The sequence below is a fragment of the Marmota flaviventris genome, chromosome 6 (assembly GCF_047511675.1).
Source record: "Marmota flaviventris isolate mMarFla1 chromosome 6, mMarFla1.hap1, whole genome shotgun sequence".
In the NCBI taxonomy this organism is placed as follows: domain Eukaryota; kingdom Metazoa; phylum Chordata; class Mammalia; order Rodentia; family Sciuridae; genus Marmota; species Marmota flaviventris.
Genome location: NC_092503.1, coordinates 152,689,663 through 152,714,783, shown reverse-complemented (window position 1 = coordinate 152,714,783; position 25,121 = coordinate 152,689,663). Strand labels below are relative to the sequence as shown.

Genomic DNA, 25,121 nt, shown 5'->3' with positions numbered 1-25,121 from the left:
CGCACCGGGTGCGACAGTTCCGTGGGCGGGGAGAGAGGGCGGCGGGTTCCCGAGAAGGAAGGAGCGTCGCCCGCCCCCGGGGCCGCGCGCACCAGCCTCCAGGCCGGGCGGCGCCCGCGCGTCGCTGTCCCCCTGGGCCGCGGAGGGCGGGGCGGGGCCCGGCTCCCAGTCCCCGCGGCGCCTCCCGCCCGCCCCCTCCGGGCGTCCCCGGCCGCGGGGCCAATGGGCGCAGAGAGGAGTGGAGCGGGAAGCGCGGCGCGCTCGGCCGGCCTCCCAGGCCCGTGGCGGCTGCGCCAGCGCCAAGTTTGCGCCCAGAGCGTTTTCGCCGGTGCGCGTCGCCGGCCTCCCGCACGGTGCCCCACGAGCCCGGCAGCGGCCGCCTCTTGGCGCAGCACCCGGGCCCGGGAGGAGGACGCCCCGCAGGGTGGCGCGGGCTGGGGCCGGGGCAGCCGCCTCCCGAAGATGCAGGATGGCACCAGAGCCACCGCCGCCCCGCGCGTCCTACCGCACCACGGGCTCCACCTGTCTGCACCCGCTCAGCGAGTTCCTGGGCATCCCTCTGGACCAGGTAACTGCGCCGCCCGCGGGCACCCCGACGCCCCGAGCGATCGCCACCCCGAGCGATCGCCACCCCGAAGTCGGGGAAAGTCATCCACCCGTCCCCCTGCCCCGTACTGGACAGGTGGGCTTCTTTTGGGCGGGGGATAGGAGGTGGGGGGTACCGGGGATTGAACTCAGGGGCACTGGACCACTGAGCCACACCCCAGCCCTATTTTGAATTTTATTTAGAGACAGGGTCTCACTGAGTTGCTTAGCGCCTTGCGCTCAGGTCAGCTCTGAAGGACTTCAGTCCATGGCTTTGAACTCGCGATCCTCAGGATCCTCCCATCTCAGCCACCTGAGCCGCTGGGATTACAGGCGTGGGCCACGGAGCCTGGCTCTTTTTTTTTTTTTTTTAAGTTGGTTTTAATGTTCTTCTTTCTGTAAATGCACTAAAAAATATTCTGTACACCCGCATGGCAAGTTCGACTGAACTTCCCCACCCCCCCAAGTTTTGGTTTGTGTTCAAATTCTAAGATGGTCTGATAAATGAATCCAGTGTTTCCTCCGTCATTGTAGTCGTTTTTTTTTTTTAACTTTTTTTTTTTTTCAGTATTGGGGACTAGACTCAGAGGTGCTCCACCATTGAGCTGCATTTTAACACTTTTTAAACATTTTAAATTTTTTTTCTTTTGAGAACAGTATTGCTAAGCCGCCTTGAATTTGGCATCCTTCTGTACCTAGATCCTCCCTACAGCGCGATCGCGGGCTCAGCCAGGCCAGCTAAGTCGTTATTATTTTTAGGTGATCCCGACTGACCCGCAGACCTCTCAGTCCATGGGTTTGAATGAGAGACCTGGTTGCAGACTAAATCAGTGAGCCTGGGTCAACAGGTGTGACTGCTATTTTGTGTCCTGTGTGATGCCATCAGAAAGGCAGGAGTGAGGAAAAGGGATACTTTGTTTTCTGAGGACCTTGTTAATTCCAGAGGTAGGAGGCTTGTGAGTGGGAGCAGAGGGGCCCCGGTAGCTCTGGGGCTGTCCAGGAATGGTCTGCTGCCATTACAGCCTTTGAGGCTACCTTCCTTCTCCTGTTCCTTGGGGGCCTGGGGCTGGACCAGCTCTGTGCTGAGTGGACCCGTGCAGGGTGTGCTGGAGAAGCGCCTGCCTCTGTGTTTTGCGCTGTTTTTGCAGGGTCCCCCGCCCCTCCCCCCCCCCCCCACTGGTGCTCTTTTTCATTTTCTGACAAGCGCCTACCTGCTTCCCTTTCCACTCTCATTCCTCCAGCAATGAGGAAGCGGCCCTGGCCTTTTGCCTTGTTCAGCTACTGTTTACTGAGCCACCCTCTCCCTGGCCCACTCTGAGGATCTGACTATTGCAAATTCCAGAGAATCAGGAACTTGAGAGAATGTCTGGCCAGGGCATGGATGCCTTCTTCAGTCTCTCTTCAGCCTGTGAGGCCGGAGAGGCCCCGGACACAGGCAGAGGCAGACACAATAGCAAATACTTTGTTTCTGAAATGGAATATAGCTCTATCTTGAGTTTCCTTCAGGGGGATTTATTTTGTACTTATCTCTCCACTTCCTATCGGAATTTATTTTAATTCATTTTTAAAAAATGCATCCTGCACTGCTAGAGAAGAGAATCCAGGGAGCTTTTCGAACAGAGATATAGATGAAGGACCCCACAGGTCATGGCTTTGAGGTGCCAGTGTAGAGTTATTAACACTTATAACTGCATTCACCTGCATCCCCCATCTTCTGGATTTCTGATTTTAATTTATGAAAAAGAATGAAGGAACCATAAAGATATTTAAGATTGAGAGGAATTAGGGGATTTCTGGAATGAGCCCAGGGGAAAATGTGTGCCAAGGAAATGACACACTTGGCATCTGTTAGGTCTTAGGTTGTCCTGATCACTTTCCAACAAGGTCAACTCTGAATGACTTTTTTTTTTTGGTACCGAGGATTGAACTCAGGGGTGCTTACCACCGAGCTACATCCCAGACCTTTTTATATTTTATTTAGAGATGGGGTCTTGCTAAGTTCTTTAGAGACTCACTAAGTTGCTGAGGTTGTCTTTGAACTCTCCATCCTCCTGCCTCAGCCTCCCAAGCCGCTGGGATTACAGGCGTGCACTGCTGGGTTCAGTCTGAATGACTGTTGGTGAAAGAAGCACCCATAGGGCAATGCCCCAGGCAGCTTATCTTAGACCCAGGGAAAACCCAGACTGTAAATAATGTGGTTTGAGGCTAAACTGTGGCCTGAGAATTTGGGAGCTTGGTGTGTTTTCTTTCACACTTTTGAAGCTTTCTAAGGACTTGGATGTCAGACCCATCTGGATGAATTCCTGCTTTGCCAGCCAACTACTTTTGTGACCTCTGGCTGCTTCTCTACCCTCTCCGAGCCTCCGTGCCCTGTGTGTAAAGTAGGAGAGGGCAGTAAGATCTACATTTTGGGACTGAGAAATTTCATACAGAGTGTCCTAGGTTAGGAAGATCCTTGCCTCAGGGTGTTGGCAAGGAACAGGATTTAACTGGTTGAAAGGAGAGACTTCGATGAAGTGCTTAGACTGGTTTAGGCAGGGAACCCAAAGACGGAGGGGCTGGGGTGCGGCTCAGTGAGAGCGCTTGCCTGGCAGGCACGAGGCCCTGGGCCCCACTCCCAGCAGGGCCAGGAAAAGGATGTTGAGTTACCCACATCTCCAGCTGCTGGGGAAAAGGGAAGAAGTCCATACCATGGCCCTGTGAGGGCTGGACCCCTCCCCTACATCTGACCGGGAAGCAGTGAACTTTGGCCCTTCTCTTTCTGTCTGCTGGGGCCCTTCCTGGGGCACAGGAGGGGACCAGTGAGGTGGAGGTGGAATGCAGTCCCTGTCCCAGGGAAGAGTGGCGATTAGCCCAAGATAAGCTAAAAATGATAAAATACACATCAAGTTACCCAAATAGTTCTTCATGAGCCACTTAGAGTCATCGAATCGTCTCCTCAGTGTCTTGGTAGTTCCTGCGTTGACTCATAATTTCTGATTGATTGATTGTCCCTGGGTCGAGTAGTTGATTATCTGCAAAAACGGAACATCTTCTGATCATCTGGTTTGCAAGTGAGGAACTCGTTATTACTTTTCATCTGGTTCTTCCATTTGTCTCTTTAGCTTCTGGGCACCCTTAAAGGGTGCCTGTGTACAGTGATATGTATATTAAGGATGAAGTTGAGGTTTCTAGGGACTTTTTAAAATGTTTATTTTATTTATTAATTTTTTTTGTGGTTACAGAATGGTTTTATTTTGTTTGTTTTTGTGTGGTGCTAAGGGCCAAACCCAGTGCCTCACACATGCTAGGCAAGCACTCTGCCACTGAGACACACCCTCAGCCTTGTTTCTAGGGACTTATACAAGGCAAACTACTGAAGATGTTAAAGGCAAAGTCACTGTATTTATAGAGACAAATACAATGTAGCAATTCAGATCAGAGTGTAGGAAACACCTGAGGACTTGGGGACCTGTTCTGCATTTTGAGCGCTGTCCCCTGAGAGGTCTTGGGTTATTTAGATACAAAGCTGCACTCACCCTGGGTAAATGAAGCAGGAGCTTTTCTTTTCCTTTTATGGGGAATCAAGGAACAGAGAATGGAGTTCTAAACGTCGTCTTCTCATGCCTCCCCACTTTGCTCTGGTTGCCGAGTGTGGTGTGATCTGCAGTCACTAGAACCTTCTAATGGTGAAAGATGATTCCAGACTGATCTTTTAACGTTGCTGTTATTTGTGTGTGTGGTGCACCTGGAGGTCCTGGGAACTTGGAAAGCCAAAAAAGAGACTGTTTCCCAGCCTTGAGGTCCTTCTGGTGGTGGCCACAAATTCTGGACGCCAAGGATATCTGGTATCTTTACCTGTTAGGTGCCCTCAGACTGTGTATGCCAGGGGTCAGTTCAGTCTTTTTTTTTTTTAATATTTATTTTTTAGTTTTAGGTGGATGCAATATATTTATTTTATTTTTATGTGGTGCTGAGGATCGAACCCAGGGCCCTGCGCATGCCAGGCAAATGTGCTACTGCTTGAGCCACATCCCCAGCCCTCAGTTCAGTCTTGAGCCAGGATTTTACCCACCCCAACAATTTAGGAGGAAAAAAAAAAGGAAAAATAGACCAGGAAGTAAGAATCTAGGAACTGATTCTGAGGTTAAAGCAGGAAAGATCTAGGACTGTCAGGTGAGCTTCTGTTGCAGTCCCATCTGGAGGAATGAGGACCAGCTTTAAAGACCCGGCACTCTGGACCGATGGTGACCCGTGGTGACTGCAGTGGGTTTTGGTCACCCCATGGGGGCCTGTGACCTTGGTTTTCTCGGCCTGCCCCGAGCTTTCGGTCACCTGGCTGGTTCCCTTGGTCGCGCTTGGAATGCCCAACCTTTAGTCCTGTTCTTATCTAAGTGTTGCCCTTCACTGAAAGCTCGGCTCACATTCCACAGTCATTATTAGATCAATTAAATATTTATTCAATTCTATTAGTACCAGGTACCTGGCTGAGTGGTAGAAAAGGAAGGATTAAAAAAAAAAAAAAGAAAATAAGAAACCCCCTAAGTTCCCCGTCTGGAAGAGCTCATCTACCAGTGGAGGAGTCGAGACCTATGCTAAGTATAGGTGGTGCCACTCAGAGGTTTATAGAAGGTGCCTGGGGAACAGAGAGAGGAAACCCATAGGCCACAATGAACGCCTGTAGACTTTGCTGTTTGCATTTAACACTTGGCAAATGTTGTTATTACAAGATCGTGATCTTTCTGGGTTCATAAGCTGAACTCCAAACTCGTTTTAGGAATCCTTGTGGTCTGGGTTTTTATCTTCCTTTGCATTCTCAGGAAATAGTAGGTGCTCAATAAAAGCTGATCATTAGTAACAATATATGCCAGTGTTATACATTATTAAACTTCAATGTAGAACACCTTGTTTCATTTTTTTTTTTTTTGGAGCTGGGGGTGAAGCTGGGGCCTTGAACAGTTTAAGCACGTGTTCCCCACTGACCCACATCCCCAGCCGGGAGCTTCCTTCTTAAGGTGGACAGTAGATTGCGTTTGTGGAGGAGGCTCCTCCGCCCAGGCCCAGCCCTGCTGTTCTCCATGCTGCCCCGGCTGTGCCCCGGGTTCTGCCTCCAGCAGCCTGCCCTCACTGGGCTTTCCCAGCCGCCGGCTCCCGTGAATGGCGCACACACAGCAGGCCAGGCGCGTCACCATGGGGAGGCCCCCTTCCTTCCTTCCTTGGCCTCAGGACTGACGTCCCCATGAGCGCCCGCTCCTGGGGTGCTCCTTATGGGAAGGCGTAACTTGTCTAGGCTGCAAACAGGCACCGCGGGGCCATGACAGGTGGGGATGAGGCCAGCGTGAACACAGTATCGCCACCCTTCGACAGCTCAGGTGGGACACACACCCCGACCAGGGCGCCACAGGTGGAGCCTGGACAGGGTGCCCTGGAGCTGGGGGACCACCTGTACCCACAAGGCTGGGAACAAGAGAACCGAGCCAGGCGGGGACCTGGGGCGCGGGGACCTGGGGCGCGGAGCCCAGCCACGCTGGTGGAGGGCGGGGGCCTGGCTGTCACACCTGAGGCCGGACAGGAGTTGGGTCTTGAGGGATGAATAAGAGTTTGTGGGGCCAAGTGGGGAGGGCCTTGCTGGGTGGGAAGAGCCGTGAGGCCTGAAGTTGTCTGCCTCCTCCCGGGAACCCAGCGTCCCTGCGGGTGACTGCTCGGTGCGGTTGTGTGGACTCTGGGAATGTGGGATGGACAGGGAAGCAGGGCCCCAGGAAGGCACTTGACCTTCAGACCAGGGGTCAGCAAGCTTTTCCTACAAAGGGCCAGACAACACATATCGGACCATACAGTCCCTGTCACAAATGCTCGACTCTGCCTGGGTGGCATCAAAGCAGCCATAGGTGACATGTACGCTGTTGGGCACAGTTGTGTCCCCTCCAGCCTCACTTATGGATGCTGAAAATTGAGTTTCATGAAATTTTCAGGTGTCACAAAATTTTCTTTTGTTGATGTTGTTTTTTCAAACCTTTAAAAATATAACTGGTGTAGTGGTGCATGCCCACAATACCTGTGACTTGGGAGGCTGAGGCAGGAGGATCGAAAGTTTGAGGCCAGTCTTCACAACTTAGTGAGGCTGTCCTTCAAAATAAAAAATAAAAAGGGGTGGGGATGTATCTCAGTGGTAGAGCCCTAGTGTGCCCAAGAAATTGCTGTCATGGTTGTCTTTGAGATCCAGCCTCTACCTACTGATCTGAATATCAGGCCAGGAGACTCCATGGGTGATTCATTCTATTCTTTGTGTTTGTTTTTTCTTTTTTTCCTTGTGATGCTGGGGATTGAACCCAGGGCCTCATCCGTGCTAGGTAGGCGCTCTACCTCTGAGCTACATCCCCAGCTCCCTGGTGATTCTTTTGCCAACAGAAGTTGGGGACTCATTGCTATGGCCAAGGGAAGGCACTGGACTTTTTAAGTGGTACAAGGACTTTCATTTTCTGAAGGGGTGTAAGAGGTGGCCTCAAGGAGGAAGTGGGGGTTCTGGGGATGACTGAAGGCTTTGCATAGTCTTTTCTTTTTTTTTTTTTTTTTGTACCGGGGATTGAACTCAGGGGCACTTGACCACTCAGCCACATCCCCAGCCACATCCCCTTTTTGTATTTTATTTTGAGACAGGGTCTCGCTGAGCTGCTTAGGGCCTCCTAACTCTCTGAGGCTGGCTTTGAACTCGGGATCCTCCTGCCTTGGCCACCCAGCTGCTGCATAGTCTTTAGGGGCTGATCCGAGGGACTGTAGTGGGCTGCTGAGCGCAGCCAGCCCACCAAAAGCCGTTCAGTCCTGGGGCCCAGAGATGCCCGTCAGTGTCTTTCCTGTGAGCGTCACTTTTCAGGAGCAGAGGCGAAGCATTGGAAGTCTCCAGAAGGCTTTGGGGAGTGAAGCATGGTCTTGAGAGATGCTGACAGCGGTTGAAAGTGGTGACGGTGCGAAGGGAGCTGTCTGGAGATGAGGGCCTCGGGAACAGGTGCCGAGGAAGTGAGATCTGGGGGCCCGAGTCCCAGGGCGAGATTTCTGGTGACGCCTCTCTGGGCCATCCTGAAGGTTGAATGTGGCCACGAGGGGAGGGGTGAAGGTCAGCTCAGCTCAGCCAGCTCAGGAGCTGGGACGCGGGGCAGATTGCCCTCCCAACACTGAAAGTGCCCCGTGCATCTGGGATTGGAAGTGGAGACTGTGGAGGGAGCCTCCGATTTCCAGCAGAAAGACCAGAGAGTCCACCTGCGGTGCCATCAGGCGCTCAGCGCCACTGCCGCTTAGCGCTCCTCGTGCTGGGAGGCCAGGCAGAGGCTGAGGAGGACAGGTTTAGTCGGGTGGTGGCGCAGAGGTGGGGGATCTGGAGCAGCCCTGAGCCTTTGGGGACTTTGCCGTTGTGGTGGGGACACGGGGCAGAGGGAGGTCAGCGGTGGGAGGGAGGAAGGCAGGTGACTCAGGAGGAGGAGGAAGTCAAGAGCAGCGCCCAGATGCCTGGGGGAAGGGTGGAGGCCCAGTGGGGAGGTGGCCACCTTGGTCCAGCCTCCAGTGGCTGACCCCATATCAGTGTGCGGAAAGTCCCTTTGTGATTCTGAAGAGGTTGCATCGGGGAGGTGGGAGGCGGGAGGCGGGAGGCGGGAGGTGGCTTTCGCCAGGTGCTCAAGTGCATGGGTGTGTTGGATAGGATGGGCTGGGACACTGGACGTCCCTCTGTCCAGCCCCTCTGCTTTCCAGCTGAGGAGCCTTTACGCAGTGGGAGGATGAGCAGCCTCCACCCTAGGGTCCCTAGGTAAGCCCAGGAGGTAGGCTGGCCCCCTGGAAAGTGCTGGCTGCCCGCGTCATCTGGGGCCCTGGTATGACCGTCATGGAAGGGAGGCAAGCAGGGTGTGCAACGGCCATCTCCGCCCTGGCATGCAGCAGAGACCAGGCACCTTGGGGCTTTGACCTTCCTTGTGGGCAGGTGTGGTCTTCACAGCTTGGCCTCAGGTGACCCTCACCACTTGTTACCTCGTTTAACTGGCATGACAGTGCGGACAGCCACTCCTCACATTTCAAATTGGAGAGCAGGCCCCTCGGGCTTGTGTGACCCTGTGGAGCCCTGCAGCTGCGAAGGGCAGAGCTGGGCTAGGAGCCAGGCCTGGTGCTGAGGCCTGTGCTGAGCTGGCTCCTGGTCAGCGCTGCACGAGGGGCAGTACCTGCTCCTCTGTCTGCTGGGGACTTTTACTTCCTGTCCCTCCAGGACCCTGCAGCCTCTGCTCACACTCCCCGCCCCGGGCTCATCCTCATCCTGTGCTTGTGCCTGAGGCTCTGTGACCACCTCCTCCTGGCCCTCGGTCACCTGGGCCTCCCCCTCCCAGGGCCCCAGGGAGCCCTGTGCTTTTTCTTTAGTTCTCGTAGTTTAATGTCTGCACACTGTTTATGCAGACACCCGAGGGCTGGCCAGCTGGACACAGCATCTTCCTATAGCTTGAAAGGAGACCAAATTTGAGTGAGGATTTAGTCCGACAAGGCGGAGGAAGCCAGCCTTTAAATAGTTGCATCCATGTCTCGAGTACATTTGGTTTTCTAAAAAAAAAAAATATGTATTCTTGCCCAAGCGAAGGTTATTGTTTTTGTTTTGGTACCAGGGATTGAAGCCAGGCAGGGGTGCTTAACCACCGAGTCACATCCCCAGCCCTTTAAAGAAATATATTTTATTTAGAGATGGGGTCTGGTTGAGTTGCTTAGGGCCTTGCTAACTTGCTGAGGCTGGCTTTGAACTTGCGATCCTCCTGCCTCAGCCTCCCTAACCTCTGGGATTACAGGTGGGTGCCACCCAGTGCACTTTTTTTTTTAAGCTCTTATGATGAATGCTAATACTTTTGTAACCAGTTCTCCTAGCTTATAAACACTGCACCCATGTTCTACCAAGTCAGTGAACACAGCACCATTTCCCCTTGAAAGTGCTAATTGATCGAGTCCATTTTTCCTGATCGTCACAGCATCCTGTCCACTCTGTACAGTTGTGCTCTTGCCTTATGTTTCTGATATGTATTTATTGGTCTTTCTGCTCTGCCTGACTGTGAGAGGCTTCAGCTGTTACTTACTGAGCGCTGCGTGCCAGAGATTGGGCTAGAGTGGGGATCAGGGGTGAATCGGGGTCTGGGTCTTCTAGAAGACAAACCTTCGAGCACTTGTTCAACTGCTGTCAAGCCTTGCAATATGGTGTGCTCCCGGCCTCAGGACCTGTGTGGTACACCCTTGCCCTAGGACAAGGGGCCTTAGCATCTACAGGCTGGTCCACAGGGTGCTGGGGGACAAATTCGTAATAGGCCACTTTAGGAGAAGAGGACAGGTAAGAGGAATTGGGTGTGGGGGGGCAGGGAACCAAGTGGGACAATCAGAAGACCCCAGGAAGAAGCTGTTGCAGCAAAGGCCGTATCACTCTCTTTAGAAAAGGGCGATACTCTGTGGGCAGTGACCACTGTCAAAGAAAAACGTGTCAAGGATTGATTTTCAAGATCTGATTGCCTTTCCTTAGCGGTTCATGAGTCGGGCCACGTCTACCTACACCATAGGAAGGCGCTCCTCTGAGCTGCACAGACCAGGTGGGCTTTATAGGCAGAAAAGGCAGAGGGAAGCGGAAACAATAAACAAAGGGTAGATTGGATGAACACAGAGAGGGCTTCGCCTGGCGCAGGGGCCCAGGGGCCCAGGCCTGTAATCCCAGTGGCTCTGGAGGCTGAGTCAGGAGGATCGCGAGTTCAAAGTCAGCCGCAGCAAAAAGTGAGGTGCTAAGCAACTGAGTGAGATCCTGTCTCTAAATAAGATACAAAATAAGGCTGGGGATGTGGCTCAGTAGTTGAGTGAGTTCAATCCCCAAATAAATAAATAAATGAATAAATAAAAGACAAGGCTTCTGCATCATGTGGGCTCAGGTTTTGGCTGGGCCCCGTCCTATTGGTCACTGTGAATGTTTTGGGGGAGAACTGGCTCATTTTGAAGTTCACCCAGCACCATGAGCCCTTTCTGGTTTGGTCTGATCTGTTGAGGTCTTGTGTAGGAGGCCAGTACAAAACAATGGCCTCCCATAAATTCTATTTAATGCCGCTGAGAATGGATGTGAAGCCCCTTTGTATGCTGAGTAGGGACTAAATTCATATTTGTTGAATTACAATGGAATTTTGTTTACATTTGTGGTTTGGAATGAATGACAAAATTAAAATAAAATTGGGAGCCAGTTCTTTTACCAGCTGAGTTGGGCCTGTTTGTTATTTGGTATCTGAATTTCAGATCAAATAGGCCTATTACGAATTTAAAAGTTAATTTGTGGCTCAGTTGCTGATAGTTAAATGTTAATCTTGGGTTGCTTAATTATAATACACTTTCATTTCCAGGGTATGGAGCTGAAAGTTTCATCAACGGCCATGACAGATGCAGATATTAACATCATTTTTTTTGAGCTAGTTGTCTCAGATTTGTGTGACCAGGAGGTAGAAGTTTCCCTTAGGTGCCAAGTGAAGTCACACCTGTAAAATACTCTCAAGTGCTCTGTAGTATGGTCTCTGAATTACATTTACAAAAGCGATTTCAGGAAAAGACCCTACTCAGAGATAATCAGCCGGGAAATCTCTTTTTATTTCTTTGGTAGGGGTATTGGGGATTGAACCCGGGGGCACTTGACCACTGAGCCACATCCCCAGTCCTATATTGTATTTTATTTAGAGAGAAGGTCTCACTGAGTTGCTTAGAGCCTCACTTTTACTGAGGCTGGCTTTGAACTCACAATCCTCCTGCCTCAACCTCCCAAGCTGCTGGGATTACAGATGTGTCCCACTATGCCCAGCTGGAAGTATCTCTCCTACAGCAATTTAGAAAGAGGATTCTGTGTGTGTCATTTTGTAGCAGTGGTTGTGAGCTGCCCAAGGAAACGTCTATTTTAAGCAAGTGAGTCCTATCAGTAAATGAGATAAAGGGAAGATTTGCTGCGGTCTTATTAACGACAGTCCCTAGTAGTTTGGCCAGGAGCAGAAGGATGGAGAGTCATCAGTGGGAAAATCACTTCAAGGAGTTTGTACTGGTTCAAAACATGCTTTATTAAAAGGCTGCAGTCCCCCTGGGCTTACGAAATGTGACCATCTGCAGTGAGATGAACTCATTAACCCACTTGTAGCATGTTTCTTAGTGATCCTAAAAACATGTGGGCTTGGTGACTCACTTACCAACTTCCTTGTAGTAGTGGGGCCCTGGAACTTTTTAAAGTTACTAGAGATCAATCTTTTCTGCTTTAGTGACTTGAGGTATGGTTCTGAAAGTCTACAATGGGCTTTAATTAAGTTTAAAATATCGCCTTGAGATTTCTGGACTGATATTGCTGGGGATTTCCTAACCCTCCTGTCACATACACATTCCATCCACAGGTTTATTTACCCAAACAATGACCCAGAGCTCAGGTTCTGGTTTAATTTGGAAGCAGCATGGGTACATTTGAAAAGTTCAGGTTCAGGCTGTTCTAAACTCTTCTTTTCAAACAAGGAATTAAAATTAAAAAAAAAAAAATTACTGTGGGTTTTTTTCCTCCCTCTCCACTCTGTCTCATTCACCCCTGTGCAGCTCTGATCCGGAGCAGATGAGTCAGCAAAGGTACCCAGCAAAGGTCGCCCAGGCTGACAGGAAGTTGCTACACTCAAAAGTCATTTTATGAAATTTCATGAAGTGGTTTAACTGTGAGTGTCACTGGGATGAAACTTTTTTTTTTTTTCCTGGTGTTATTTTCTGTTCTTTGTTTTAAATCATTTACTGTTTGGATATTTTGTGTCTTACCTTTTTTTTTTTGTGTTTTTATTTGGTATTGCTACAGTTTAAAAGTAAAATTCTAAATTTCTGACCTCGTAGTACACACACTTAGTATTAAAATCACAGGAGGAAAAGGATATCTACTGAAAAGTCAGTCTCTGTCCCCTCCCTGGTCCCCACTTTTCTAACTTGCCAATCTCCTGCTCACACCGGCAGCCCCAGGTACATCCTTTCAGAGAAACCTGATGCTACGTGCGTCCAGCGTCTTTCTGCTCTCTGACCGTCTGCAGTGAGATGAACTATGATCATGCCAAGTGAAATAAGCCAATGTCTCTGATGCGGGTGAGAATCTGGGACCCTTCTCCTTGCCTTCCCCCATAACATGGTCTCTTGGTCGACTCCTGTCTTCCTGTGCAGAGCTCTGGAGACAGAGACTTCCTTTCCACCTTCTCTGGAAGCTGTTTTGCTCTCCCAAGAATCACCGTGGCCTTAGCGCACTCTGGATATGCTGCCCTTTGGGCGCCTCTGCTCACATTGCCCAGGACTGGGGACGGCTCAGGGTCTCCATTCCAGGGCCACCTGCGAGAAGGAGAGCCCAGGGAGGCAGAAGCCCTGGGCATTTCCACTGTCGCCCCGAGGGGAGAACTGACTCTGGTTTTAGGTGTGGCACGGAAGATTCTCGAATGCCCTGTGCGACAGGGATGTAAGTGGCTCTGCCCTTGGTAGCGCGTCTCCAGAACCTGCCGTCTCCCCTCTGTGGCTCCTTAAGGCCAGTTCGGCTCTGCCGTTCCAGGACCCTCCACGGTTCCAGGACCCTCCCCAGTAGCATGCAGGTTTGTGTTTAGATCGTGAGGACGCATCCTGTAGAGAAAGGCTTCTCTCTCTTTTTTTTTTTTTCCACCAGCGATGTGGAGCTTAGCCTCCTTTCTGCTTTCTAGACCATAACTGACCACATTTTGAAAAGTGTCTGTGCAGTTCCTTGGCCCATTTATTGATTGGGTTATTTTTTTATTGGTGTTAAGATTTTGGGGTTCTTTATATATCCTAGAGATTAGTGCTCTATCTGATGTATGTATGGTAAAAATTTGCTCCCATTCTGTAGGCTCTCTGTTCACCTCATTGATTGTTTCTTTTGCTGAGAAGAAGCTTTTTAGTTTGAATCCATCCCATTTATTGATTCTTTTTTAAACATTGATTCTTGATTTTAATTATTGTGCTACTGCTAGGTGCCCTTCAATAGATGATTGGATAAAGAAAAAATGTGGTATATATGCACAATGGAAAATTACTCAGCATTAATAGAGAATAAAATCATGGCATTTGCAGGTAAGCAGATGGAGTTGGAGATTATCATGCTAAGTGAAATAAGCCAATCTCAAAAAAAAAAAATCAAATGCCGAATGTTTTCTCTGATATAAGGATGCTGATACATAATGGAGATGTGGGGGGAGCTTGGGAGGAATAGAGGAACTTTAGATAGGGCAAAGGGGAGGGAAGGTAAGGCAGAGAGCAGTGGGGTAGGAAAGATAGTGGAGTGAGATGGACATTGTTACCCTAAGTACATGTATGAAGACACGAATGGTGTGACTCTACTTTGTGTACAACCAGAGATATGAAAAATTGTGCTCTATATGTGTACTATGAATTGATTTGCTTTCTGCTGTCGTATGTAATGAATTAGAATAAATAAAATTAAAAATAAAAGATTACTGACCACTGTCTACAACAATAAGCATGAATTTACCTGCAAGCTGTTTAACCAAAGGGAAGCCAATCAACATGATAGAGATTGATATTCAGAGAGCCACTTTGTACAAATTGTGGAGAGAAAAACAAAAAGAAATTTTTACTTTTCAGTTTTTTTAAAAATATATGGGTCCTTGGATAGAGTTTACAAAGGCACATGGAAGATCTTGTCTTTCCTTAGTTTTAGCCTTATTGAGGTAATGTCTACTTTTTATAATCAGGTTTACTAAGTTGCAAAACCTACGTTGACTTTATTTTTTTAATCTTTCCAATGACGTATTTAGATTGTTGTAGATACATCTTTATCTGAATGCCAGTTTGGTTATCTAGGTTTAAAAGATAATGAGGCTATAAACTAAAAACAGTCATTTCATCAAGATATAGGTGGGGCTGTTCCTCCATGATCAGGAACCATGAATTATGGCTGCAAGTCTTTGCTGGCTAAAATTGCAGGGAAAATTTGAAGAAAAGGAGTGGGCTGTAAAGTGATTTAGAAATTGGACAACTTATGACTTTCTATGAGGGCTGAAAAGCCACCTCTTGTGTACTTGGCAACCTTCAAACATTTATTGGAGTAATGTGTGTCTAGATTTGGTTCCCTGTTGAGTTTCAAAACAACTGGAGAAGTTAGAAAAGAGTAAGAAAATTGGTAGAAGCACAGCGAGGCTGCAGATTGCCCAACGAATGGACGGGAACTTCAATAAGTCAGTGAACTGGCTGAGAAGGGCAGCAGCCACAGGAGCCCAGAGAGGACTCCCCAAGACCTTCGAGGGCAGGAGAGGTGGCCCCTGCTCTCCTTTCCTGAAGAGGGCCCCACGGTGACACCCTGAGGAGAGAGCCTTCCTTCTGCTGCTTTGTAATGACCCCCTTTGAGCTCAAGAGAATGTGTTTCTGTTCCCATGGTTCATTTGTCAAAATCAAGATACTTAGGTGAGTACGTAGCTGTTAAAAATCTCCAGATTTTTTGAATCTTATCGACGTTCCCATTATTGTCACATCAGCTAATTCACCCATCGACAATGTGAATTTTTCAGTATAGTGACAAGATTATCTAACCATTGTCACCGCCTAGTTTTAGAGAACATTTCCATCTCCCCTGAAAGGAAAGCCCATCCCTAGCCATCCCCATTTCCCCCTGCCCTGGGCCTCCTCCTCCCCCACTCACCCCAACCCTGGCACCTGTCAATGCACTTTCTTCCCATGTAACTTTGCCTTTTCTGGACGTTTCATATGAATGGAATCATAGAGCATGTGGTCGGAGCGACTGGCTTCTTTCATTTCCGGGGTCTTTGGTGACTTTGGATTGCACGCCCCTTCTCTCTTGTGTCTCATCTCTGGGAGTATTTTGAGGCCTGGATTTAAGGTCTCAGTACTTCCTCTGGGCACCCAGGGCCTTCTCAGTCTGGCTCATAAACTGCATTTCCTGCTTTGGATTCTGTTTTGCCACACAGGGCGTGTGAAGTCGGGCCCCCAGACCCTCATCCTCAGGGGAGTCTTTGCATTTTTGACTCTGCCCCGAGCCAAGTCCCCTCGAAGCGCACATCTGCTGTCTTCCTCTGTGGGAGGGCAAGTCTTTCTTTCTTCTTGTGAGCTGTCTCCTGTTAGAGGCTTCAGAGGGATCCTGGTCTCAAGATGTGTCTTAGCTTCGGGCAGAGCCTCATTTCTTCCTGCGGTGTCTCTTTCCAGAGGCTCCCCTTCAAGCTCTAGGCCGCTTGGTTGGGCAAACACCAGCTCCGACGGTGTTTGAATCTCGGATTTCTTCTTTCTTGCATTTCTGGTTTCTGAGGAATTCTTTACTTTCTTAGCTGTTCGGCTGTGCAGGCATGGGAATGACCGGTCCATCAGTGCATCAGCTTGGCTTAATACAGGTGGTTACCTACAAGAGTATTTATGGGTATGTGAAGAGTCAAGGGTTAGCACACAACACTTGTATTTCCTTGCTTTATCAGGTGAGAGGGTCGGTAGTAAGTGACACTCCATCAGTAACAGGTGCACCCAAGCCCCATCTTGGCTTCTAGTACCATTCTCCAGTAGAAGGTACCAGGGCTCCTTGAAGGAATAGCCAATTCTAAGACTGGGCCAGGAAATATACAGGAGGAGTTTGGAGCATTTTTTAAGTGTTGGAAAGTATGGAATTACTCAAAAACAAAACCCATAAATGATAATGGAATGTCAAGTGGATATAGGAGCAGTTGAAATTGGCCAAAGCCGGGATAATTTGAGCAAACAAATAAAGAAATATTAACCTTAAGGAGTACAGATTAAAGAAGTAGAGGTTATAGGTAGTATAGATGATAGAATTTTTAGATTATGATTTGAATTTGAAAATAAACATCCAATGAGTTCGTATTTGATATAAATAAATGATTGAATAAATAAGTAATTGTAAGAAAAAAAACCCAATTTGGAATTCCCTGAAGAATTTCAAATAACTTCTTTAGACTCTCTGCCTTGAAGAAGGGGAATATACTCACTACTCCTTGCTGTGCGTAGCCACTTGCTACTCAAGAGCGCAGTGGAGAAGCTGGACCACCCACCACTATCCAGTGCTCAAGGCAGGCCCACATCAGCACCGAGAGCTGTCGGATGTTACCCTAGGTGTGATGTGGGGGAAATGGCACTTCACCTCTGTGAGCTCCCTTGCAAAACCTCACAACACCGAAGCCTGTCCAATATTGAGAAAAAGAGCAGACCGATTCTGATTGGGTGTTTCTATAAAATACAAGACCAATAGCACTGGGAACGTGCGGCCAAGGGAGGCCTGTTGACCCCATGGCTGCTGGAGAGCAGAGAGGGAGAGGAAGAGGCCCACTCTCTTTTCCCAGGGCACATCTCCAGTGACCTAACCTCCACCTAGTCCCCACCCCCGGAGGGTTCCACCCCCCAAACAACAGGGACCTCAGAGACCCACCCAAAAACCCCTCGTGCGTTTGCCCTGCCCACTGAGACATCCCCTCATTAAGTTTCCACCCTGGCGCTGCCATTCTTCCTCTTCAGGATGCTGCCTGTTCTCCATCCAGCCTCTCCTTGTCACAGACCATAGACAGTATTGTTTCAGCCACAAGAAGCCATGCCAGCCTCTGCTCCCGGTGATGTAGGGATCCAACACAGTAGCCTCTATCTTGCCTCCATCACACATCCCAAGCCCCTGAGTCATTCTGATAGCCAAGCTTCTCACGCCAGACGTTGCTGCCTGGCGGTGGACACATTAATAGTGCTTGAGAGAGTTCAGGAATATTCTGGTTGGCCCAGCCTACCTTGTCTAGCTTAGCATGTGAGCCCCTTCCTCTTGCCTTGATGTGCAGGGATCCACCTGACTTGCTGATACCCAACACACACTTCTCTTATATGTCCTAATAAATGTCACTTGGTGCACTCCTGGATCTGAAAAGAAATTGCCTCTGCCTTCCGTCTCATGACACCATCGGCCTTGGGTGGCTGGTTCTCATTCATTGGGACTTGGTTTTTCTGAAACAAGGAGTTATGAGATTCCAGTGGAATCAAGGTGGAAAAAACTCCCAACCAGGGTATGAAGGTGACATTTGTTTTCCCCCTGGGATGTCCTGTGAGCTCACCTTGATCCAGGGCAGTGGGAATGGCTGGAACAGGACTGTGAAGGGCTGAATGGGAGGCCTAGGGCCAGTGTGTCTTGGGCGTGTGGCCTTGGGTCAGCTCTTTCCACCGGATTCCTTATCTGTAAAATGCACTGATAATCCCTGCAGAAAGGGCTGGTGTAAATATGGAACGAGGTGGGTGACCTGGGAAGATTTCAGCCAGCTGTTTAGTTAGCACAGAGGTGTTGGCTCTTACCACCCATCGCCACCCCATCCGTTCTGAAGCCAGTGGAGAAACAGGTGTTGCTGTGGCAACTCTAAACTTAACAAGCAAGTTCCCTGTCTCTCTGGAGTCCACTTTGTAAGGGTCCAGGCTGGACATCTGTCTTCCTCCCCTGGACCTTCTGGGTTGCAGATGTGTTCTTAGAACCACCTTAAGGAATGGATAGGTGCCTGGGTGGGGTGGGCTTTGGAGGAAGTTAGTATGTAGAGGACAGAGCAGGCTCAGTGTGGGAAACAACAGGGATTTAAGCTCACAGCAGAAAAGATGGGGCAAAAGTAGGCTGTCGGAAAAGATGTGGATGACAGAAAGAAACATTTTTGATTGTAGTGAAATGGGAGGGTGGAAATCTCCTCAGACATAAGGTTGATGTACCAGGAAATATGAAGAGACTCTCAAAGGAATGGGTCTTTTTCTCAAGAACAAATTACTTCTGATCTCTGAAGTCCCGGGGTTGCATTGAGCTGTGTTCATGGCCACCGAAGTGGCTTTGCTATGAGAATTCTAATAAATAAATAAATCAGTTGTTTTCTGAAACAGAACACCAGCTACCATTTCTACTTATTTTCCAACCAATTGGGTATAAAAAAAGATATACTTTCTCTCTTCTTCTTTTTTTATTTTTTATTTTTTTGAGGGGGTAGGTACCAGGGATTGAACTCAGGGGCACTTGACCACTGAGCCACATCCCCAACCTTATTTTGTATTTTACCTAGAGATAGGGTCTCACTGAGTTGCTTAGTGCCTCAATTTTTGCTGAGGCTGGCTTTGAACTCCTGATCCTCCTGCCTCAGCCTCCACAGCTTCTGGGATTACAGGTGTGCACCATTACATCCGGCTCTTTCTTTCTGTTTTAATGAAAAGAAGAACATCTCTGGTTCCCAAGAAGGCCTGGGTTGTAGGAATCCTCACACCCTCTCGATGGGGAATGTTTCTGCCTTCAGCTTCTGGCCGCAGTGCTCCCGTGGCTGTGAATAAGGCTTCCACATAGTTTTCTGGGTTGCTGGTGGTGCTAAGTGCTTCACGTGGAGCTTGTCATCGAAGCCACAGAACAGCCCAGCTTGCTTATTTCTTAACTTTCCTCCCTGAGAGCGCCGGGCCGAGTGACTGTGTGGGTTCATGGCTGGGCAGCACAGAGCCAGGATTTGGCCATGCGGGTTCCTGCCCTGGGCTCTTACTGGCTTTATGCCTAAGGGCAGGAAGAGGAGCCTCAGAGCAGGATGATTCAGAGACCGGGTGAATGTGGGAATGACTCAGGACACTAAGTACTTTGGAAGTGCCCTATCCGGCTAGTCCGGTGTGGTAAGTGACCCAGTGTCATTTGCTGTCTGGTGTCACTGCAGCAGGACAGGTGGCTGCAGCAGCCATATGTGTGCAGTCGGAGTCACAGCCCGCCCCTCCCCAGGGCTTTTTCCTTACTAGGCTGGGCCCAACCCTCTTCTGACGTCCCTGCCTACCCTGAATTCTGCTCTTAATCCAGCTGTCAGCCCCCGTGACTCCCGTCTAGTATTAATGAGCAAGTCAGTGGTCAAAGGGGCAGCCTTTCTCAGTGAGTGTGTGAAGACTGAAAGATCCTAAACATTAAGTAGTAGAGGAACACTTAGAGGGGGCTGGGATTGTGGCTCAGCGGTAGAGCGCCCGCCTGGCATATGCGGGGCCCTGGGTTCAATCCTCAGCACCACATAGAAATGGATAAATAAAATGAAGATATCGTGTCCAATTACAACTAAAAAATAAAAATGAATATTTTTTTAAAAAATTAAAAAAAAATTAGATTCAAATGTGGTAGATCCCAACTGTGGACCCACAACTGTTCAGAGAAAATGAGCTCAGAAGGAAAGGAGTGCGGGGTTCTGAATAAGAAGAGTAAGTCAGGCCAGGAACCCCTGAGCCACTGAAACTCAAAACTAAGAAGACTTTGTCCATCTCTCTGTCTGTTTATCTTCTGTCTGGTTTTAGAAACGTAGTCACCAAAGCATAGACAGGAGTCACGGTGACCTTGACCCTCTCAAGCACCCCGAGGATCAGGACTTGGGGAGGGTAAAGGAAACTTTTAAAGTTTTCCCATGTGATTGTTTCCAAACAAGCACAGCATTATCTTATTTAAAATCTAAGAAAAAGCTCTCACAAAAGCCAAAATATGGTGTCAGCCAGCGGCCATCAATGGACAGATGGAGAAACAAGCCTAGTGTTAGGCAGGTGCCGTAGCATGAGCCAGACTGAAGGGGAGTAAGGGGAGGGAGGGGGAAGGGTTGGGAAAGACGGTGGGATGAATTGGACGTAGCTTTCCTATGTTCATAGGTGAATATACGACCAACGAAACCCCACGTCATGTCAACCCCAAGGATGGGAAGTGATACTCCACAGATGTACGATATGCCAAATACACTCTATTGTCACAGGTAACTAAAAAGAACAAATACAATAAAAACAGAAAGAAAGAAAGAAAGCTGGTGCACATGTGCCACGGAACAGCATTCAGCCAAAGGAAGAAGGAAGCCCCGCCATTGGGATGCCACCGAGGAGCCAGGAGAACGCCCTGTTGAGTGAGATCAGCCCGCCCAGAAAGACAGACGCTGCCTGTGTCACCTACATGAGAAACCTGAAGAGCTGAGTGCAGGGTGGAGAGGGCAGGCGTGGCTCCTAGGGCTGCCGAGGGAAGTGCCCCTGGCCACCGGAGCAGGTGTCAGGGAGGGAACATGGGTCGGAGAGCTACTGCGTGTCGTGTCGCAGTTGGTACCCGGGTGTCGCCCTCTTGAAAACTGGTGGAAAAGGACTGTCCAAGTGTTCTCAACCCCACTCACGGGAGTGTGCGAGCAAATACTGCTAATGGCTTAGCTCAGCCATTCTGCAGTGGTACGTTTTTCAAAATAGCTGGTCATCCAGGGTGAGTATACATTCTTGGCCAATTAAAATTCCTAAAATAGTAAGAAGAGTCCTGCCCTGATCCGACAGGACTGGGGGAGTTGTACTAGTTTATCGAGGCAGGGAGAGAGCTTGCAGGGTGTCAGCTGAGAGAAAGAAAAGAAGGGGATCTTTAGGACTCCACGGAAGGAGGTACTGGTGCCGACACCAGACGGCGTGGCTGTTTGGGAATGTTCTAGTCCTAAAGCCAACGGGGTTGGAGCGGGAGGCGCAGGAAGAAAAAGAGTCGGGATATCATGGAGATGGCGGTTCTTAGGACGGCCAGGGGGAGCTGGCAGAGGTGACTTCTCTCTCCTTGGGCCACGTGAAGATGGAAACCAGCTGAGGAGAGAAATCCCTGTAGGCAGGTGTGCCCCGACCCCCTGGGCATCCAGCAGCAGGTGGCCCAGGAGAGGGAGTGAGCCGCCCTGGTTCCAGGGAGTGGACAGGAGCTGAGACCACAGCAGAGATGTCCCTGGGGACAGTCCTGGTGGAGTGTGGAGGGTGCAGGAGCCTGAGGGAGGGTGGCCCACTGGGAATGGCAGAGGAAGTGGTGAGTGGGAGTCACCAGGCCCGAAGGTCCCTGGCACAGGCAGGCGGAGGTGGCTGGAGGTGGGAAGAAGCTGTGAAGAGCTTGGCCCAACAGCCGTGGCTTTGACTTTTCAACAACTGAAGGAAGCCTGGCTGAAATGGGAACCACTCTGCGCAGTTACTCTTTGGAAAAGCCACGTAGGTGGAAGTGATCAGCTGGTGGGGTGGGGCCCGGAGTGTCCCCAGGACCTCAGGCCTCCTCAGGAGCCTCACAGCAGTGACCCTGGCTTAGCGCATTGATTCCCGGACACTGGCTGCCCCCCAGTCACCTGGGCACCTTTTAACACACGGTCTTTCTGCGTCAGAATTTCCTGGAGACGTCCCCGTCTAAGACAGCAGGATCTAAAGAACTACTCCACCCTGCAATGCTGCCAGCGGTCCTGCTGAGGGTGTGGAGGGGACACATGGTTTTCAGGGCACAGGTACTAGGTGCTGTGCAGAGGTCTCTGAGACTTCCCCCTTTAGGGACTCTTGGCTCGTTCCAAGGCCGAGAGTTGGGGGGCTTTTGTTCCTTTCATCCTTTGCCTATGGTTCCTTGTTCCTACCATGGTCAGGGGCGTGTCTGAGCACCCCTTAATCCTTCTGGGACCTTTTACAGTTCACGGAGTTAGCGTGTGCCCCAGGTAGTGTCGCAGTCTTAGGTAGGAAGCCTCCAGTCGATTAAGTTTCTTTCTTCCTTGACCTGACCAATGCGTTTATTCTCTCTACTTGTTTTGTCTTTTTAATTACCAGGGAGTTTTCACTTAGGGACACACGACTGTTTTCCTCCTTTGTTGAAAGTAGAGATAGTGCAATCTCTTCTGATTTTGTAAATGGTTTTATGTTTGTAAAATAAAAATGTAACACTCTTTTCAGAGGGGAAGTGAGGAGCAGAAAGTCAATCCTGCGAAACCCCATCAGATACGAGAATGGCGGAGGAGGTGTGGAAAAACCAGGACGTGTTTTACGTACTTGGTTGGGGGAGTTTGAGAACAGCAATAATCTCATGCCCTTCCTCATTTTGTAGATAAGAAGACTTAAGCTCATTGAGACTTGATCCCTTGCCCAAGGACACCCAGCTAGCTAGTAGCAGAACCGGTTGCCTGACGCCAAAGTCTGGCTCTTTGTAACTTGGCATGCTAACCACTTTGCTCATCTCTTTAGAATTAGTAAAATGTGGCCATATTAAGAAGGCTTGGCGTCTGAGTTAGGTTAGTGCAAACAGGTTGTTGCTCGGTGTTTAAACATTCCAGGCAGTTTGGGAATTCTCCGTTACGGCCTTGGGAGGACTTTATATTAGTATCTGAATAAGCAAGTTGTGGTTGTCAAAGATGTTTTGGAGGAATAAACATACAAGGTTATTTTTATCCCAGAGATGTTTAAATGTGTATTACATGTTTCCAACCAACTTGGTAAATAGTTTGTAACCATGTTTACAGGCTGAAACTGAGCAGCTCGAGATGCCAACAGCTTTGCTTTGCTTTCTGTGTGTCAGAGCGTGGAACCCGTTAAATTAACTGGAATTGATCATTGGCATTGACCCAAGGGGCTGTGGCTTTTCTTCTGAATTTCTGGTTAGTTTATTTCCTTCTAGGAGAAGATGTTTTCTTTCTCCTGTGGTTTTCTGAAATGCCAGATAAAGTTTCACCCCTTTACATAGTTCAAGAGGAGCCTTGGGTAGAATGTTCCCATTTTCAAAGGTTCCCGCAGGGCTCTGCCCCAAACTGATGGCCTTTCTTCCTGCCTCGGTGGGGCCCAGGGGGCCTTGGCAGTGTGGTGTCTCCATTCCACACAGGACCCCCCCGCCTCATTCTGCTGTGTGCCCTGGTCTTGCATCCTGCCAGGGGAGGGCACTTGGGGCACACGTGTTTCCAGGTGCTCAGACCTGCACAGTGGAAGAGGACCCGGGCTCGGGGCGTTCCGACACCTCAGGGACAGTGACATGGGAGCCGCTCTTGGGGAGAACAAGCGGCAGCCTCCTCTTCTCACCTGGCCCACAAGCAAGGCTGTGCTCTCGGCAACAGCTAGCCCGTTTCCTTTCTGCCAGTCACTTGTTTAGGTGAGGGAGTGAGTCAAGTAGAATTGGTCTTAAGGGGTCTGCCTCACCACCTCTGAGCCTTGGGCAACTTAAGTTTTAGCCTTTTCATCTGTTAAAAGCAGATAACCTTGACTCTTAGGTTTGCTAAGAGGATGTGATGCAAGTAAGTGCAGAGTGCTTGGGTCCTAAATGATAGCATTGTATTGTCACATATTAGGCACTGTGCGAGGTGCTAGGTATTAGGGCTCACTAGAGAAATAGAACCAACAAATGTATCTATTTGATTGTCTATTACCTATCTATCATCTATCATCCATCTATCTATCTATCATCTATCTATCTATCTATCTATCAATCATCTATCTATCTATCATCTATCTAACTACCTAGGTTGATTTATTTTAAGGAATTGGCTCACATGGACTCTGAGGTTCAGCAAGTCTGAATTCACAGATAAACTGGCAGCTGGAGACCTGGGAAGAGCAGCAGGTCCAGTTCAGGGGCCGCCTGCTGGAGGGTCCCCTCTTCTTCTGGAGAGGTCATCCTCTCTCTGCCAATGCCTTCTACTGACTGGGTGAGCCCACCCACATAAGGCTGATCTGCTTCATTCAATGTCTACTGAATTAAACGTGAATCTTGTCTTAAAAAAAAAAAAAAAAAAAACCTTTACAGAAATATCTAGAGTACTGTTTGACCAAATATCTTGGTGTCCTAGTTTAGCCAAGTTGGCATAAAAACTTTACCATCTTTCTTACAAAGATGAATAAAGCTGTTCCCTTACAAAGATGAAAACTCAAACTCTCCTAAAACACACACACACACACACACACACACACACACACACACTAATTGCAGTTGAAATGCTAGATTCCACAGATTTCTAGAGGTGGTGAGGCAGACCTCTAGCCCAGCATGTGCACACGCCCCAGGGTGGGTGCAGGAGTGTGAGAATGAGGGGGGAAGCCCCCCTGGCAGACGGAAGTAGAGGAGAGAGGGGTCAGCTGAAGGGGGTCTCCCTTCTGTATGGAATGGGGTGTATCACAGGACCGTGAGCCTGGGAGAGATGTGGCTTGGGACGTCTACTGTTCTTTTGGTGGAGGGTGGTTGAGGGAAGACAAGACTTACCTGGTTACCACAAACTTTGGAGAGTTTCCTAAACACACGGGGGCTAGTCATCCTCCCAGGGATGGAGTCCTAACCTTCAGCTGTGGCTTAGTGGCCGCGGTCCTGCTCTCCGAAGGTCACCGTCTCTTTCTTGCCTGCTGTCTGCCAGTGTGGCCTTCCCACATGGTCTACACTGGATTATCACGAGCTGTCCTCTGTCCATCCATTGTGACATGACATCACCTTGGACAGCTTCTGGTCCTCTGCCAGTTCCCCCTCAGGGATGCTGCCGTCACTGGTGCTGGCTTGGATGGCGCGAGGCTGGGCTCCCATGTCAACACCAGCACCCGGAGGCCTCCTTGCGTGCCTCCCTGCAAGAGTGAGTCTGAGGTGGGTCCCACCTCTTTCTGCTCATCCTGCTTGGAATTACTGGCCGAAGATCCCACAGCGTCCTAAAGTACTGTTCCATTTACGTGGCAGAGATCCGAACGAAGTTGTGGAGCTGGGTGGCCACCCTTCTGGCCAGGGCACTGTGGTGGAGTCACAGTTGGTCATTGCTGGTGGACTTACACTTGCTGAG

The 25,121-nt window shown here is 49.5% G+C and overlaps 1 protein-coding gene across 2 annotated transcripts in view; it reads left to right on the top strand.

The window, feature by feature from the left end:
• Nucleotides 1-286: 286 nt before the first annotated feature.
• The window catches only part of Mboat1 (membrane bound glycerophospholipid O-acyltransferase 1), a 96,006-nt gene continuing 71,171 nt past the window's right edge, over nucleotides 287-25,121 (top strand). For both annotated transcript variants that reach the window (XM_027948142.2, XM_027948140.2), the window contains exon 1: nucleotides 287-568. In XM_027948142.2, coding sequence (XP_027803943.2) covers nucleotides 470-568 — 99 coding nt within the window. In that variant the 5' untranslated portion in view covers nucleotides 287-469. The remainder of the gene's footprint in view (nucleotides 569-25,121) is intronic.